The sequence below is a fragment of the Aythya fuligula genome, chromosome 7 (assembly GCF_009819795.1).
Source record: "Aythya fuligula isolate bAytFul2 chromosome 7, bAytFul2.pri, whole genome shotgun sequence".
NCBI lineage: Eukaryota > Metazoa > Chordata > Aves > Anseriformes > Anatidae > Aythya > Aythya fuligula.
Window position 1 is genome coordinate 26482977 of NC_045565.1, and position 12539 is coordinate 26495515.

The window sequence follows — 12539 nt, forward strand, 5'->3', positions numbered from 1 at the left end:
CTCAAAAGCAACAAGAAGTCAACATCTGAAATCCAACATTTCTCAGAGCAGTTTGCTCCAATGGCCCTCAGCTTCACAGTTGAGTTTATCTGCAATTGACTCCTAGCCATCCATTCTCATTACAGGTTTCTTTGCAAGATCAGAAAGTTTACTTGTACGTGTCATCTTCTCCATGAAGATATTTATATACAATAATAGAGAATCATAGAATGGTTTGAATTGGAAGGGATATTCCCCAGGTTAAACAACCCTAACTCCCACATAGCTTCCTTTCAATCTGTTTTTTGGTAAACTAAACAGATTGAGCTCTATAAAGTCCTTCAAAGGAAATTACTGACTTGTGCATATTGATATGTGTGATTTTCAGAAACTGTTAACAATGAGGTCTCTCACAGTGAAGTCCAATTCTGGTGTATCAAGTATGGCATCAGTAAATTTCACGGCATTCAACTGATTGATTACCCATACTGAAGGAACTGGCCTTCAAAGGAAATTGATTCACTTCTACTTTGAAAATATGCCAATCAGATAGCAACAAATAATCTCTTATTCTATTCTTGGATCCGGTACCAGAATGGCATGAGAGAAGTGTTAAGTAAGAGGACAAATAACCAAATTACAAGTTGCTTTTCTTACCGTGAAGGATCTTAGATATATTCTCTTCCCATTGCCTGTCCCATGATATTGCCAAAAGGACTGGTGAACAAATACAGGCTGACAAGTCAGTCATAGAGGGCTAGGCCCAATGAACCCATTAGATGCCTATGTCCTTTACTTTGCCCTACAGATCAAGGATTACTCAATGTCTCCTGCTGGAAATACTATCTTAGTTACCCCAAAGACTGTTGTGAATGCTTTGCAGCAGTTAAGTAGGAAGATGGAGAAATGCCAGGTTGTTCCTAAGCAAATAAAGCAAAATGCTACCAACAATTCTTACCTTTTGATCTTGACTATATGCTAAGATCCAATCTTCCTGCTTCGGGTGGAAGAGCAGACTGTGGATGTAGAAGTTCAGACGGTATTTTTGATAGGTGGCACCTTCATCAGAACTAATCAATAAACTGCTCTCAACCTCTGGGTCAGTCAGCAGCATAATCTATGGAAGGGAAAGATGGAAACACAGTGGTGAAGATAAATCAAAAGACAGGAACTTCTGACAATCTTAATAAACAGTTTGTTTCAGTTTGCTTCAATCCAATATGAAAACTAAGCAAAGCCAACCCTTCAATAAGGAAAACAGTATATTTAAAATATATACATATGCACATAAGATACAATCAAGATACAATCAAATAGGTAAAATAACCATCACTAGGTTAAAACAGACCCAAATGAAGTCTATGCTGAAATTATCAGAAAAATCAAATATGAGATTTGCAATTCAAGAGTGAAAATAAGTTATTAAGTAACCACAGTAGGCTGCTAGGGTCTTTTTGAATCATCTATTGGAGAAGCAGATGAAAAATAAGGTGTTAATAAGAAAAAAAAAAAAAAAGAAGAAAAAAAAAAGAGGGGTGGGGAGGACAGAGACACACACAGAATGATCTCTAATGGTGAGGTTTGTTAGACTGCGGCAGAATTTTTAGAGAAAATGACAGTTTCATTGCCTGAAATGTTATAATCTGGCTGTCTGCAAGAAGCAATCTTGCTTTGGCAGAAGAACACATTTGATAACGTGCTGGGTTCTTTCCATCTCTAGTTTCTATGGTGCTGTGAATTACAGATTCACTAGTGTATCAAAAATAATCTCTGCAGAGAAAAGTTGTTTTCTCACTTTGTCCAAGAGTGTTAGGTCAGGGATGACAGAAGATCTATGACTTTCAGTTATAGTAGCTACTTCTCCCCATTAACTATGGTATTAATTGGACTGCATTGCTGATGAATCAGAGAGAATAATGAGAAAGTTTTCTCATGTTTCTCTGCATGAGAGAGAATACACAGCTTTGAGCAGTACAAAGAGATCATTTCAGTATTTCAGCAAGCAACAAAGTAATACCCCTAAGGAGTGTGAATGAGGCACTCTGAATTACGAACATGAAAAGTTCTGAATATTTGCCTGAGCAGGTATTAAAGCATTGAATCATTAGCATCATTTTAATTTCATTTTATTTCATTTTTAAATACTGGTGTTGCTGTTGCTTTGCAAGTGGCAAACACTAATCTGTCTTTAGACAAGCCCCAAATGAAAGGACCCACACCTGGAATTTCTCAGAGCAAATTCCTATTTGGGTTTTGACACTGCACAAACACACATTTCATTTCTTTCTCCTTAATTAGGAAGGCAGTGTTAGGTATAACAATTAATTACCGATGAATTATAGGACACCGTAAGTCTTGGTATACACAGATTATAAAGAATTGTATGTGAAGATGTAAATACACACATGTCCTTCATTACTGGATAGCTATCAGATGCTTTTATCTATGTCTAGAAAATCCCTTGGTAGTAGCATAACAATTTGGCCTGTGACTTGGAAGGTTAGGATATTACTTCAAACTCCCCAAAATGTAAGAACCTGAATGATCTTAGACAAGTTACATTGCCTTGCCACACTGTATCTTTAATTTAAAATAAATGTTCCCATGCCAACATAAAGGCACTATCACCTTCTGTATTTGTGGTCTACTTTTAAAATCTTATGATGAAAACATGCGCTGTTAGAATTAAACATTCTTATTTTCATTTAACACTTTAAAATATATCAAGCATATAATTGATGTGTTTCTACAGTGAAGATTGTGTGATAGAAACTACGCAGAAAGCATTAATAATCAAAGCATCAACATATAGACCATCTATTTTCACTAAGTAACCTATCCAGCTTCTCAAGCCAAAAATTAATTGTCATTTTTATCAGCTAGTTCTTTTTTTCTTAACAGACAAATTTCTGGGACAATATTCCTATGGTTAATGTTTATCAATTGCATACTCTGATTCAGAAATTGTGATTTTTTTATTTGTATATCTCCCTTCATAAGTGGATTTTGTTTATGTTAGTATTTGGAAATATCACAGCACAGCATTAATTTGGACTATAGCAACTAGAGCAGAAATAAGCACAAATCAATGGCCTTGATCCCAGCTCTCTGAAGTTAATAAGAGACTTTTCATTGACTTTGGATTGTGTCTCTAAGGCAAGTTGTTAATCAAGATCCACTCTAGTCTCACATACCTCTTTCTACCTGCATAAGCAACTTATCTGACCTCATCACTGCCACATCCAAGAACATCAAAGCCTTAACACATTTTCTGTCATGCCATTCCTCTGAAGTGTGAAAGTCCTCTTATCTCCATTTTATAGAAAGAGAATTGAGGGACAAACTGCTGAGGCACTGAAGCACCTAATTCCTCATTCGATCAATAAAAGTTAAGCACCCAAAAAGATTTGCCAGCACTGCTGACTTTGGCTTTAATCTGCTAACTACACCCTGGGATATTACTACTGTGTTCTCAGGTATCTGCAGTCTCCAGAAGTCTTGACCATTGCACTGCAATGACCAGCCTGTCTGTGCATATGAAGTGTTTCAAGACACATCTTTTTTACTACACATGCTGACAGCAACAGCATTGTACACTTGGCGGGACTGTGCAGAACTGCTGAAGATTTATGCAAGGGCATACAGAGAGTCAGAAAAGGGGGACTGAGTTGACAGATGACTCTCCAGCCACTAGTCTGATTGTTAACTATGAGACCAACTTTCAGTGCTGGGACAGCGTTCTCTGTTCCACCGTTGTACCAAGCATTGCCAATCACTTTACAAAGATGTCCTAAAATGAAACAAGCTAGAACTGACTAAGCAGCTATGACCCACATCACAGTCAGACTCCCCTGTTACTTACAAGATAAGAAAAGCAAATTTAAATACCAGATATATATAAATAATATATCTGAGTTATAATATACTTTATAATATAGTTATAATATATCTGCATATAAATAATCAGAGTTACAAGTCCAAAAGTTTGCATTTGTTGGATGAGAAGCAAAAATTTACATCTGGAATTAAAAAATTGTCAGAATGAAGGGGAAACACCACGTATATGTATCTGTATGAACCTTTCAGATCAGAGCAGTAGTGTACTTCTGAAATTAATCCCTCAAATTTTCAGAGGAAATCTCTACAGAAAACCCTTATATACTATGTTCTAGCTCATTCCACAGAGTGATCTCAGGGCACCAGAACTGAATTCCCTTTCAATAAAACTAAACCAGAATATATTTCAGGTGTGCACCTAATGTGCTCCAACCACTACTAGACATTTAGCCCAGAGTATCCAGTTAGCACTAGTCTAAAGTTTAAAATGCCCATATTGTGTCATCTCAGCATCAACTCCTTCATTCTACAAATCTACTTTCACTACGTGCTAAAGTAGATGCAACCACAGTAGTTTAGTTTTATTTTCTAGGTTGCCTGGAACATAAATGAGAAAGGAGAGAAAGTACAATTAATTTTAATGTTTGTGTTGCAGTGTAAGAAGTACATAGTAAATACATTTTAGACTTTCCTTTCAAATAAATGAAGCCAATTTCTACTTTGAAGTAGCCTATTGCCCATTTACTTGATTCAGTTGCTTATACAGAAAATAAAAAGTGGACACAAACATGCTGCATAGGAAAGCATGAAAAATAAAAACAAAAGTAGCACAGAGAATCTAACTTTAGAAGTCAAATATCTAATTAAGTTCGTAATATCTAAGAATATCTCAAAAAGGAGATTAGAAGGAAACTACTTTTAAACTTCCCACTTCACCGTAGAAAACATACTGGATTACCTAAAATGCAAACTCCTCAAAGCAGGAACTATCTTGTTGCTCTGATTCTGCAACATATCACTGCTTTCCCAGCTAATACTGGTTTCTGGAGAAACGTATTCTGGACGTCATGGAGGTTTTTGCACAATAAAATCACATATTAAATCTATCCAGGTACCTAGAGAGCATCACAGAATGAGTAGGGAAAGACAAGCTGGCTGATGAAGTCATAGGATTTTTGAGGTTTGAGACTTGCAAAAGTCTCTTAAAGATCTGAAACTGTTATAGGATAAAAAGACCATTCCATAGATTAATTAATTGTTAGAAGATTAGGAATAAAGGTTAGGGAAAATATTTCCATTTCTACAGTTGAGAGAAGCATTCATTTGGAATTTTCCCTATGCTTTGTATTGTTTAATGCATCTGTTAATGATTTGGATAGAAGGAAGGAGAAAGGGGTGATCCAGTTTGCTGATGGCAGTAAGGTACTCATAATAAAAAAATAAATAAATTATAATATATTATTGTACTATAATATATTACATAATGTATAATATTTATATAATTATAATATATATAGTATATATTACATGTAACATATTATTATATGTAATGTAATAAAAATAATAATAAAAAGCCATCTGCAGAGAGCTGTAAAAGGATTTCACTATATTCAGTACCTGAGAATGACAGGTGAAATTCAGTGATGATATATAGGAGGGGAAAAAAATGGAGAAAGGCAATCCCAAAGTAACAGAGAGAAAAATAATCTCTACATAACTGTTTTCTTTCAGGAGAGATTTGTTGGGGTTTCAGTGTAGAGCCCTGTGAAAACGCAAGCTCCTTCCTCAGATTCTGTCAAAAACACGCACATACAGTAGTAGAAATTATCAGAAAGTAATTAAACAGCATGATAGTTATCCTCTTAGGTCACTGAAAAGTTTTCTCACATCTTAAACTCTGGCTGCTGTTCTCAACCTCCATCTTAAAATAAAAGGCTATAGTAGAAAACACAGCAAAGTAAGAACGGTGTTCAAAGAAAGAAATGAAACATTTTTCATACAAGCACCAAATAAACACACTTCCAGCCTTCTAAAGAAGATAAATGAGAGGCAATTTGACCAAGGTCTAGAAAACTATGAATGGCCTGGAAATACTTAGAGAACAATTATTCACTCTGTCATAACACAAAACTCATAAGCATCAAATGAAATTTTACGACAGAGATACAAAACACAGGCAGTTCCAGGATTCTTATTTGGTTAAAACATGGAAGTCATTAACAGATATGTTCTTGGAGAAAATATCCATAAATTCAAAAAACAAACAAACACACAAACAAAAACAATGACAATATTGGCTCAGGAATCTGAGCTACAGATTGTTGGATGCTGGAAAAATATATAGTAAAATATTATATACTTGCCTTGATCTGACACTTCCCTCTCAACAGAGAGGAAAGTGTAATTGGTAAAGATTCAGCCTGATTTATCATGGCTGTTCACATAGACAACATTGGAGAGAGAATAAAAATTATAAATGATAATAACATTGTCAGAGCTGGTGGGTTGATCTATGCATGCAACTTGTATGCAAAGAACTGGGCCCATAATTTTTATTTTGACAGCTTTTAAACTGATTCTACCATTATAAAATAAAGTGATTAATTCAGGAGTAACAAGTAATATTTCTTTGCCTCTTAGTTTTAGGAAAATCCCATACTAAAAGGGAGACCAACCTTACAGTGCCTCTGTTTTGGTTTATTGTCTTATGCTGAACTAAATGAAGAGTGAAGTCAGTCAAGACTTCACTTCTCCCCAACAGAAATAATTGTTCTCTGTTCAGATCAGTGCTCAGCAATGATCAGAATCTGCTTACTCACACCAGGCACAGCAAGCACACGCTGCACTTCCTGATACTTCAGATGGATTAGTTTTTTCTCTGTAAAATAAGTCAATAAAGTCAACATGGGCTTTTGCAACCAAATGCAGGCACCCATTAATCATCCACCCCCTGAAAAGGGAGAAAACTTATTTGCTTTTCCTAGAGGTGACGAATGAACATAAAACATAATTTATAGATCTTAAACACCCCACAATTTTCACCCTTTTTTGGTGCTAACTCTGATAATGACAGACTGCACTTGAATACTATGTATATGTCTGCTGTCCTTACAAAGGAACCCAGGAATGCTTTACAAGAGGTTCTGTTATGCTTTTAGAGATAGAACTGTGATCTGTGTACAACTGCCCTGAAAGCCAGATTCAGCAGCTTAGTAAAAACAAGTCCAGAACTCCTCTCAACCTTTACCTATTTTATTACCTCATATTTCTCTTGGATCAAGTTTTTTGTTGTTGTTGTTGTTGGTTTTTTTTTTGTTTGTTTGTTTGTTTTTCCTAATGTTTTATAGGAAAGAGCATCGCATCAGTCAAACAGAACAGTACAAAAAAATCCAACTATATTCCAGGGATTCGAGGTGGTCTTTCACTCAGTTCTGATATATGAAAAGATACGGGTCAAATCTACTAAAAGATCCTTCACAGTCTTCACCTATTACATACTTCATGCACAGACCTAACAGTTGTACCCACGTGGAACGAGTAACATTTCTCACAGGAAAACAGAGGAGTGAATCAGCAAAGAGGAACAGAACTGTGCAATTTCAATAAATCAGGACATTCCCTACTTGAATGCTTTAAATATTTACATTTTTTTTCCAGCTCCTCTACATGCCAGTTACATAATCTTAGAAGTTTTTTTGTTTGTTGGTTTAAAAAACATGGAACTTGATTGCAAAAGCATCAGTGCAATGGAGTCCCAGCACAATGAAATGTAATTTCTGCCACTTTTCATCTTTACTTCTGAATTTGGGTTGTCGTTTACAAGGCATAAAGATTGTGTAAATAGAGAACCTGATTCTCCAGATTCATCAATTTGCACATGAATTTCAAAGCAATGCACCCTGTTTTTAAATAATCGAACTAGTTCATTGCTTAAACTTTTTCACAGCCTAGAATAAGAAGTGAATTAAACAGGCCAAAGAAATGAACTGCTTTGGTCATGACATTCTGAAATAAATGCAACACCGCTGTAATGCAAATGAGACCAATTCCTTTTACAGGACTAAGTTGCTAGAAGCAGTAAGTAGTTGCAAGAGCAAATAAATTAGGGACAAAATTACGAAAAAGAAGTAATTCAAGCATTCATTTGGATATTAACAGAGAAAGAGTAGACTGAAGCCTCTGCAAAATTTAGTAAGATTTATTCATAGATTAACATCAACTGCTGTAGAACTGTACTCATTAGTAATGCCACCAAAATTTGGCCCAAGTCTTTGTTTTAAATAAATTTGCTAACAGCTAAATGAAAACATGAAATGAGCTAGAGCTGACAGTTTTGAAGCTGTCTCTAATGCCAAAAAAAAGACAAGGTTAGTTGCTGAGCAATTTCATTAAGACACCATTAAAATTATACACCTATAATTCAATCAGGGTACTGTGAAGTGTTTTATTGCCAGAAATTCTTGTTAACTCAGAAAGTGCAGCAATTCTGTAGGGAAATAAAAGACTTAAGTGAAAGAATTATACTTTTCCACTCTTTGAAGAAAAAAAAAAATGTTTTTGAATGATGAACTGATTTGGAGTAGTCTCAGAATAAGTTTAAATGACCACATTAATACAAAGAAAAGGTTTGTGGATGAGTTATTTTGCTCTATAACTCAGTGACTTAAGAATACAGATGTCCTTATTCATAAAAAGACATAATCCAACTTCATACTATCAGTCTGCACTTCACTGAGACGGAGGCTAACATACAAGTCTCCCCTAAATAAAACTATGATCATGATCACTAGATAGTGTAATTTAGCTTCAACCTCAATCAAGATCTGAACAGTGAAAATGCTGACATCATTTCCCCCAGGAACACATGGGAGGTCCATAACTGGTCAGATATTACCATCTTCCTCAAATCTTGGCTTTTTATAGGCAAGAGATATGATGTGGTGAAAGGTTCAGATGGTGAATTCATCTTGTTTGCACACATGAAAGATTTAATGCTCATTGAGTGATAATACATCTCTTGTCAGCACAATACTAGATGGCAAAAGGCTATCACTTAAGAGAGGAAAAATTATCACCTGCCAATATTTTTGAAAGCTGGGATTGTACAGTGTTCCTAGTAGAAGAACTGCTGAGAATTGTATTTGGCATCTTGATGAATGTGGCTTGAAATAAAAAGCTGGCTAGTGACTGGAAAACTGAATCTATTTACCTGTTCTGTATTAGTGAAGAAGTCCACTACAGGCCAAAAGTGACAGCAAAGCAAAGCAGCCAATGAAATTTCTATTTTTTTATTAGGTGTGGGAATCCTCAGGGGTTGTTTTATGAGACAGCAAGAGTGAACGCAAGTGTCAACAACAGCGTACAAAAAATAAAAGAAACACTTTGTAACTCCCCCTTATCAAAGCTGCAGACAGTAACAGAAATAGCCACATCCAAAAATTTTTGTTTGCCTCTTCAGTTTTACAGTGTAATACCACTATTTAGCGAAAGTCCAAAATATTCTCTAAATGAAAAAGACACATTTTGTAAGAAAATTTTCCCTTTGGGAATATGTCTGTCTCCCTGTTCTGCACATAGACTGAAAACAGGTTGTATATACATGTTGTTTTATACGTACAGGTTGTACATATACATGTGGTTGTATATGTTGTTGTATGTGTGGAAATCACAAAATACATAAATTTGTTAGTAGCTAGAATAGCTATTTAGTAGCTATTCTGCCCTAAGTGTTCTGTTTAGAAGTTTTAGAATAAATTTAAGAAAAAAAAAAAAAAAAGTGAGATATTTTTACTTATTTTCTAGCAGCAGATTCTTCTAAGTGGCTAAGCAAAGAACATTGAAATGCTACCAATCCATACCACACACATTACCCAGAAAAGTAAAAAAAGAAAACAAAAAGAAAAATACATATATTTCACCTGTTTCAAAAGAATATCCATTTATGCAATGAATGGAAACCTCCACCAGCTGTCCTTGAAAATATACATTTTAAATTACACTTTTAGAGACTAGAGCAATATTGTTACCCTATTCGCTGAGAAAGACCCTTGCAGATCACTGGTGGCTACCTTGGCTGAACAAAATGTCTTCCTTTCGTTATGGAATTTAAGAAAACTATGGCCATAGAATTTTATATCATAAGCTAAATCTCTGCTGTTTATGTCTTAGTCCATATTTGCTTGAGCACAATATTTTCAGTCCTACCCAGATGTGTTTAAATGGACATGTTTTAATACTTTTAAAAAGCACTCCATTAACAACTGGGAGTGTTAAAAAAATCATTTTCTTCTAAGCTAATAAAAGATCATTGCAGCCCACTGTTTCCCCTTTTCATATTGACTGAAATAACTAACAGTTTCTAATAAAAGTTATAATTCTCTCAATACCTAAATATTTTAAGTGAAACAAAAACTTTTTTTTTTCACATTTAGAAATGCTTCTCAAATTACAACTATTGTTATGGTTTTTCAATGATAATCATAATATTAATAGCTAGTTAACATTTCAATGTTTCTTTTTCAAACATGGTATACAATATTAGATTTTCATTAATACATGACTGTGGTATGAATGATAGTGAATAAATATTAGTGACCTTCTCCATCTTAGAAATAAATAAAAAAGCAAACCAAAATCGGTATTACTGTACTAATTGTACTAAGGAACTATTGCTGTTATTGTTGCTCAACTTTTTCTACTGTGACTAATCCCAGTTTAATGCACTTTCTCCATATGTCATCTGAATTTTAATGTCAAAAAAAAAAAAAAAAAAAGGAGTTATAGTGTTGGGTTGGTGTAGTATAGACTCATGAAAAGCAAACATGAGGCTGCGACATCAATGGAGATATAACTAAGTTCCTCTCCATTTCATCCTACCTGATAACAGAGGAGATATGATGAAAATTCAGAGGTGTGGGTGAGAAGACTTTGTCCAAGAGAGAACACTGTACAATAACAACCAATTCTTGCTTTGAATTTCAGTTCAGAAAACATCCGAAGCACCAACTGGAATTAGGTTGATCCTGTTTCTATCAAAATCCAAAAGAGGGCAGTGCACCCCCACACAGCCTGGTTCATTATTCACAGCTCATCAGCTTGGGGACATTCATCAAGTGAACGGATTGTTTCCCACAGCCTTTTCTGTCTGTGGTCAAGTTTTGGCAGAAGCCCCATTCTCAAAAGTACCTCACCTTGGACAAGACCTGAAAAGATTCAACTACTCCTTTTTACATTAAAGTTGAAGATGCTATATTTTTGGTGTGTGCTGCTGAGTCACTGCTTGTGAGCTGACTGTGAACAGAGGAAAACCACAATTTTCACATTCCCAAGAGTGGGCTGCAATCCCAAAAACTAGGGTAAATTCTTAAAATATATAGCCTTTGCCAGTACCTTTTAAATAAAAGAGCAAAAAAGATTATATGAGAGGAGTCCCTGAAGATTATCATCACTTCTTAAATCTTAGCTTTTTTAAGTGCAGCTTCCTCTTCTATTACTCAAGAATTAAATGAAAATAAAGATTCTACATTTTGTCCTCTTGTTTTAATAGAACTAGTGTCTTAATCAGGACTGTGAAAAGGAAAGAAACCCATTTGCATCACCCTTACTCATACAAAAAAATGGAAATGCAATACTAAAAACAATAAAGAAAATATTTAATTAGTTTATCTTAATACATTATTGTGGGATGTTTCAGAGCTACTTTTATTCTGTGTAGAATTATAAAGTGATTCATAATTTATGTGATTTAATTTAGTTAGGTAAAGACCTGTGGAGGTGATTTACTCCAAACTCCTGCTCCATACTGAGCCAGCTTCAAAGGTACAGGTAGAGGCTCAGAGTTTTGTCAAGTTTTAAATGACTTAAAGAATGTAGCTTCCATAAACTCTTCAGGCACACCCAATTTGAAACTGTTTAGTTTCCATTTGGTGTTAACCTTATTTTAAATATCAGTCAGTTTTAGAACAAATGGGAACATCTTCCATTTTATATTCCTTTTACCTTAAAGGTCCATCTTAGCTTAGTAAACACTTTCCTCAGGCGATTTATTTGTGCTTTGCAAACAAATCAAATAGAACCTTTGTGAAAAGTTAACCACTTCATTCACAGTCTGACCTGAATATTCATTTTTTATAAAAAAAAAAACAGTTTTCTTGACATTTGTCTTTTCCTAAGTATTGGTCTCTTTTTCTGGTCATACATAAAGAAAAGGTTTAATTTTAAACAGCCCTTCATATTTAGACTTGTTCTCATGTTATGATAACAAAGAGACCAAAACCTCAAAACTGCACCTATTTTATTAATGGGTTACATAGTCTAGACTTAAGAGACAAAAATGTCATCTTACTCTTTTGTCACTGATTCATGCACATGTTCAGAAAAGATAAATCTCTACTTACTTCCCGTCAGACACAAAACTTTGAGAGAAATTGTACTCATTGTGTTTCTTTGTCGTAATGGTTAACTTGATTTTACTCTGAGATTGCTTTTTACAAATAGTTTCAGTGCTGTATTACATTTTATTGCTTTATATGAAGAAGCTATATTAGAGTTCCAACACACGGTGTGCTATCTGGTTTAAAGTAAGAAAATCTCTTGGTCTAGCTTTTACATTAAAATATACACCACCATCTTTACTATGCCCCTATCACTTTCAATAGTTGTGTTTCTGATGTGGTGGTGGTACTCTTACTAGGTTACATTCCTCTAGGGAATGAGGTAAACCT

The 12539-nt window shown here is 34.7% G+C and overlaps 1 protein-coding gene across 1 annotated transcript in view; it reads right to left on the reverse strand.

The window, feature by feature from the left end:
• LOC116491251 (VPS10 domain-containing receptor SorCS1-like) overlaps window positions 1-12539 on the reverse strand; it is a 289913-nt gene that overhangs the window by 111394 nt on the left and 165980 nt on the right. The window contains exon 4 of the mRNA XM_032191107.1: window positions 938-1096. Within this exon, the coding sequence (XP_032046998.1) occupies window positions 938-1096 (159 nt within the window). The remainder of the gene's footprint in view (window positions 1-937; window positions 1097-12539) is intronic.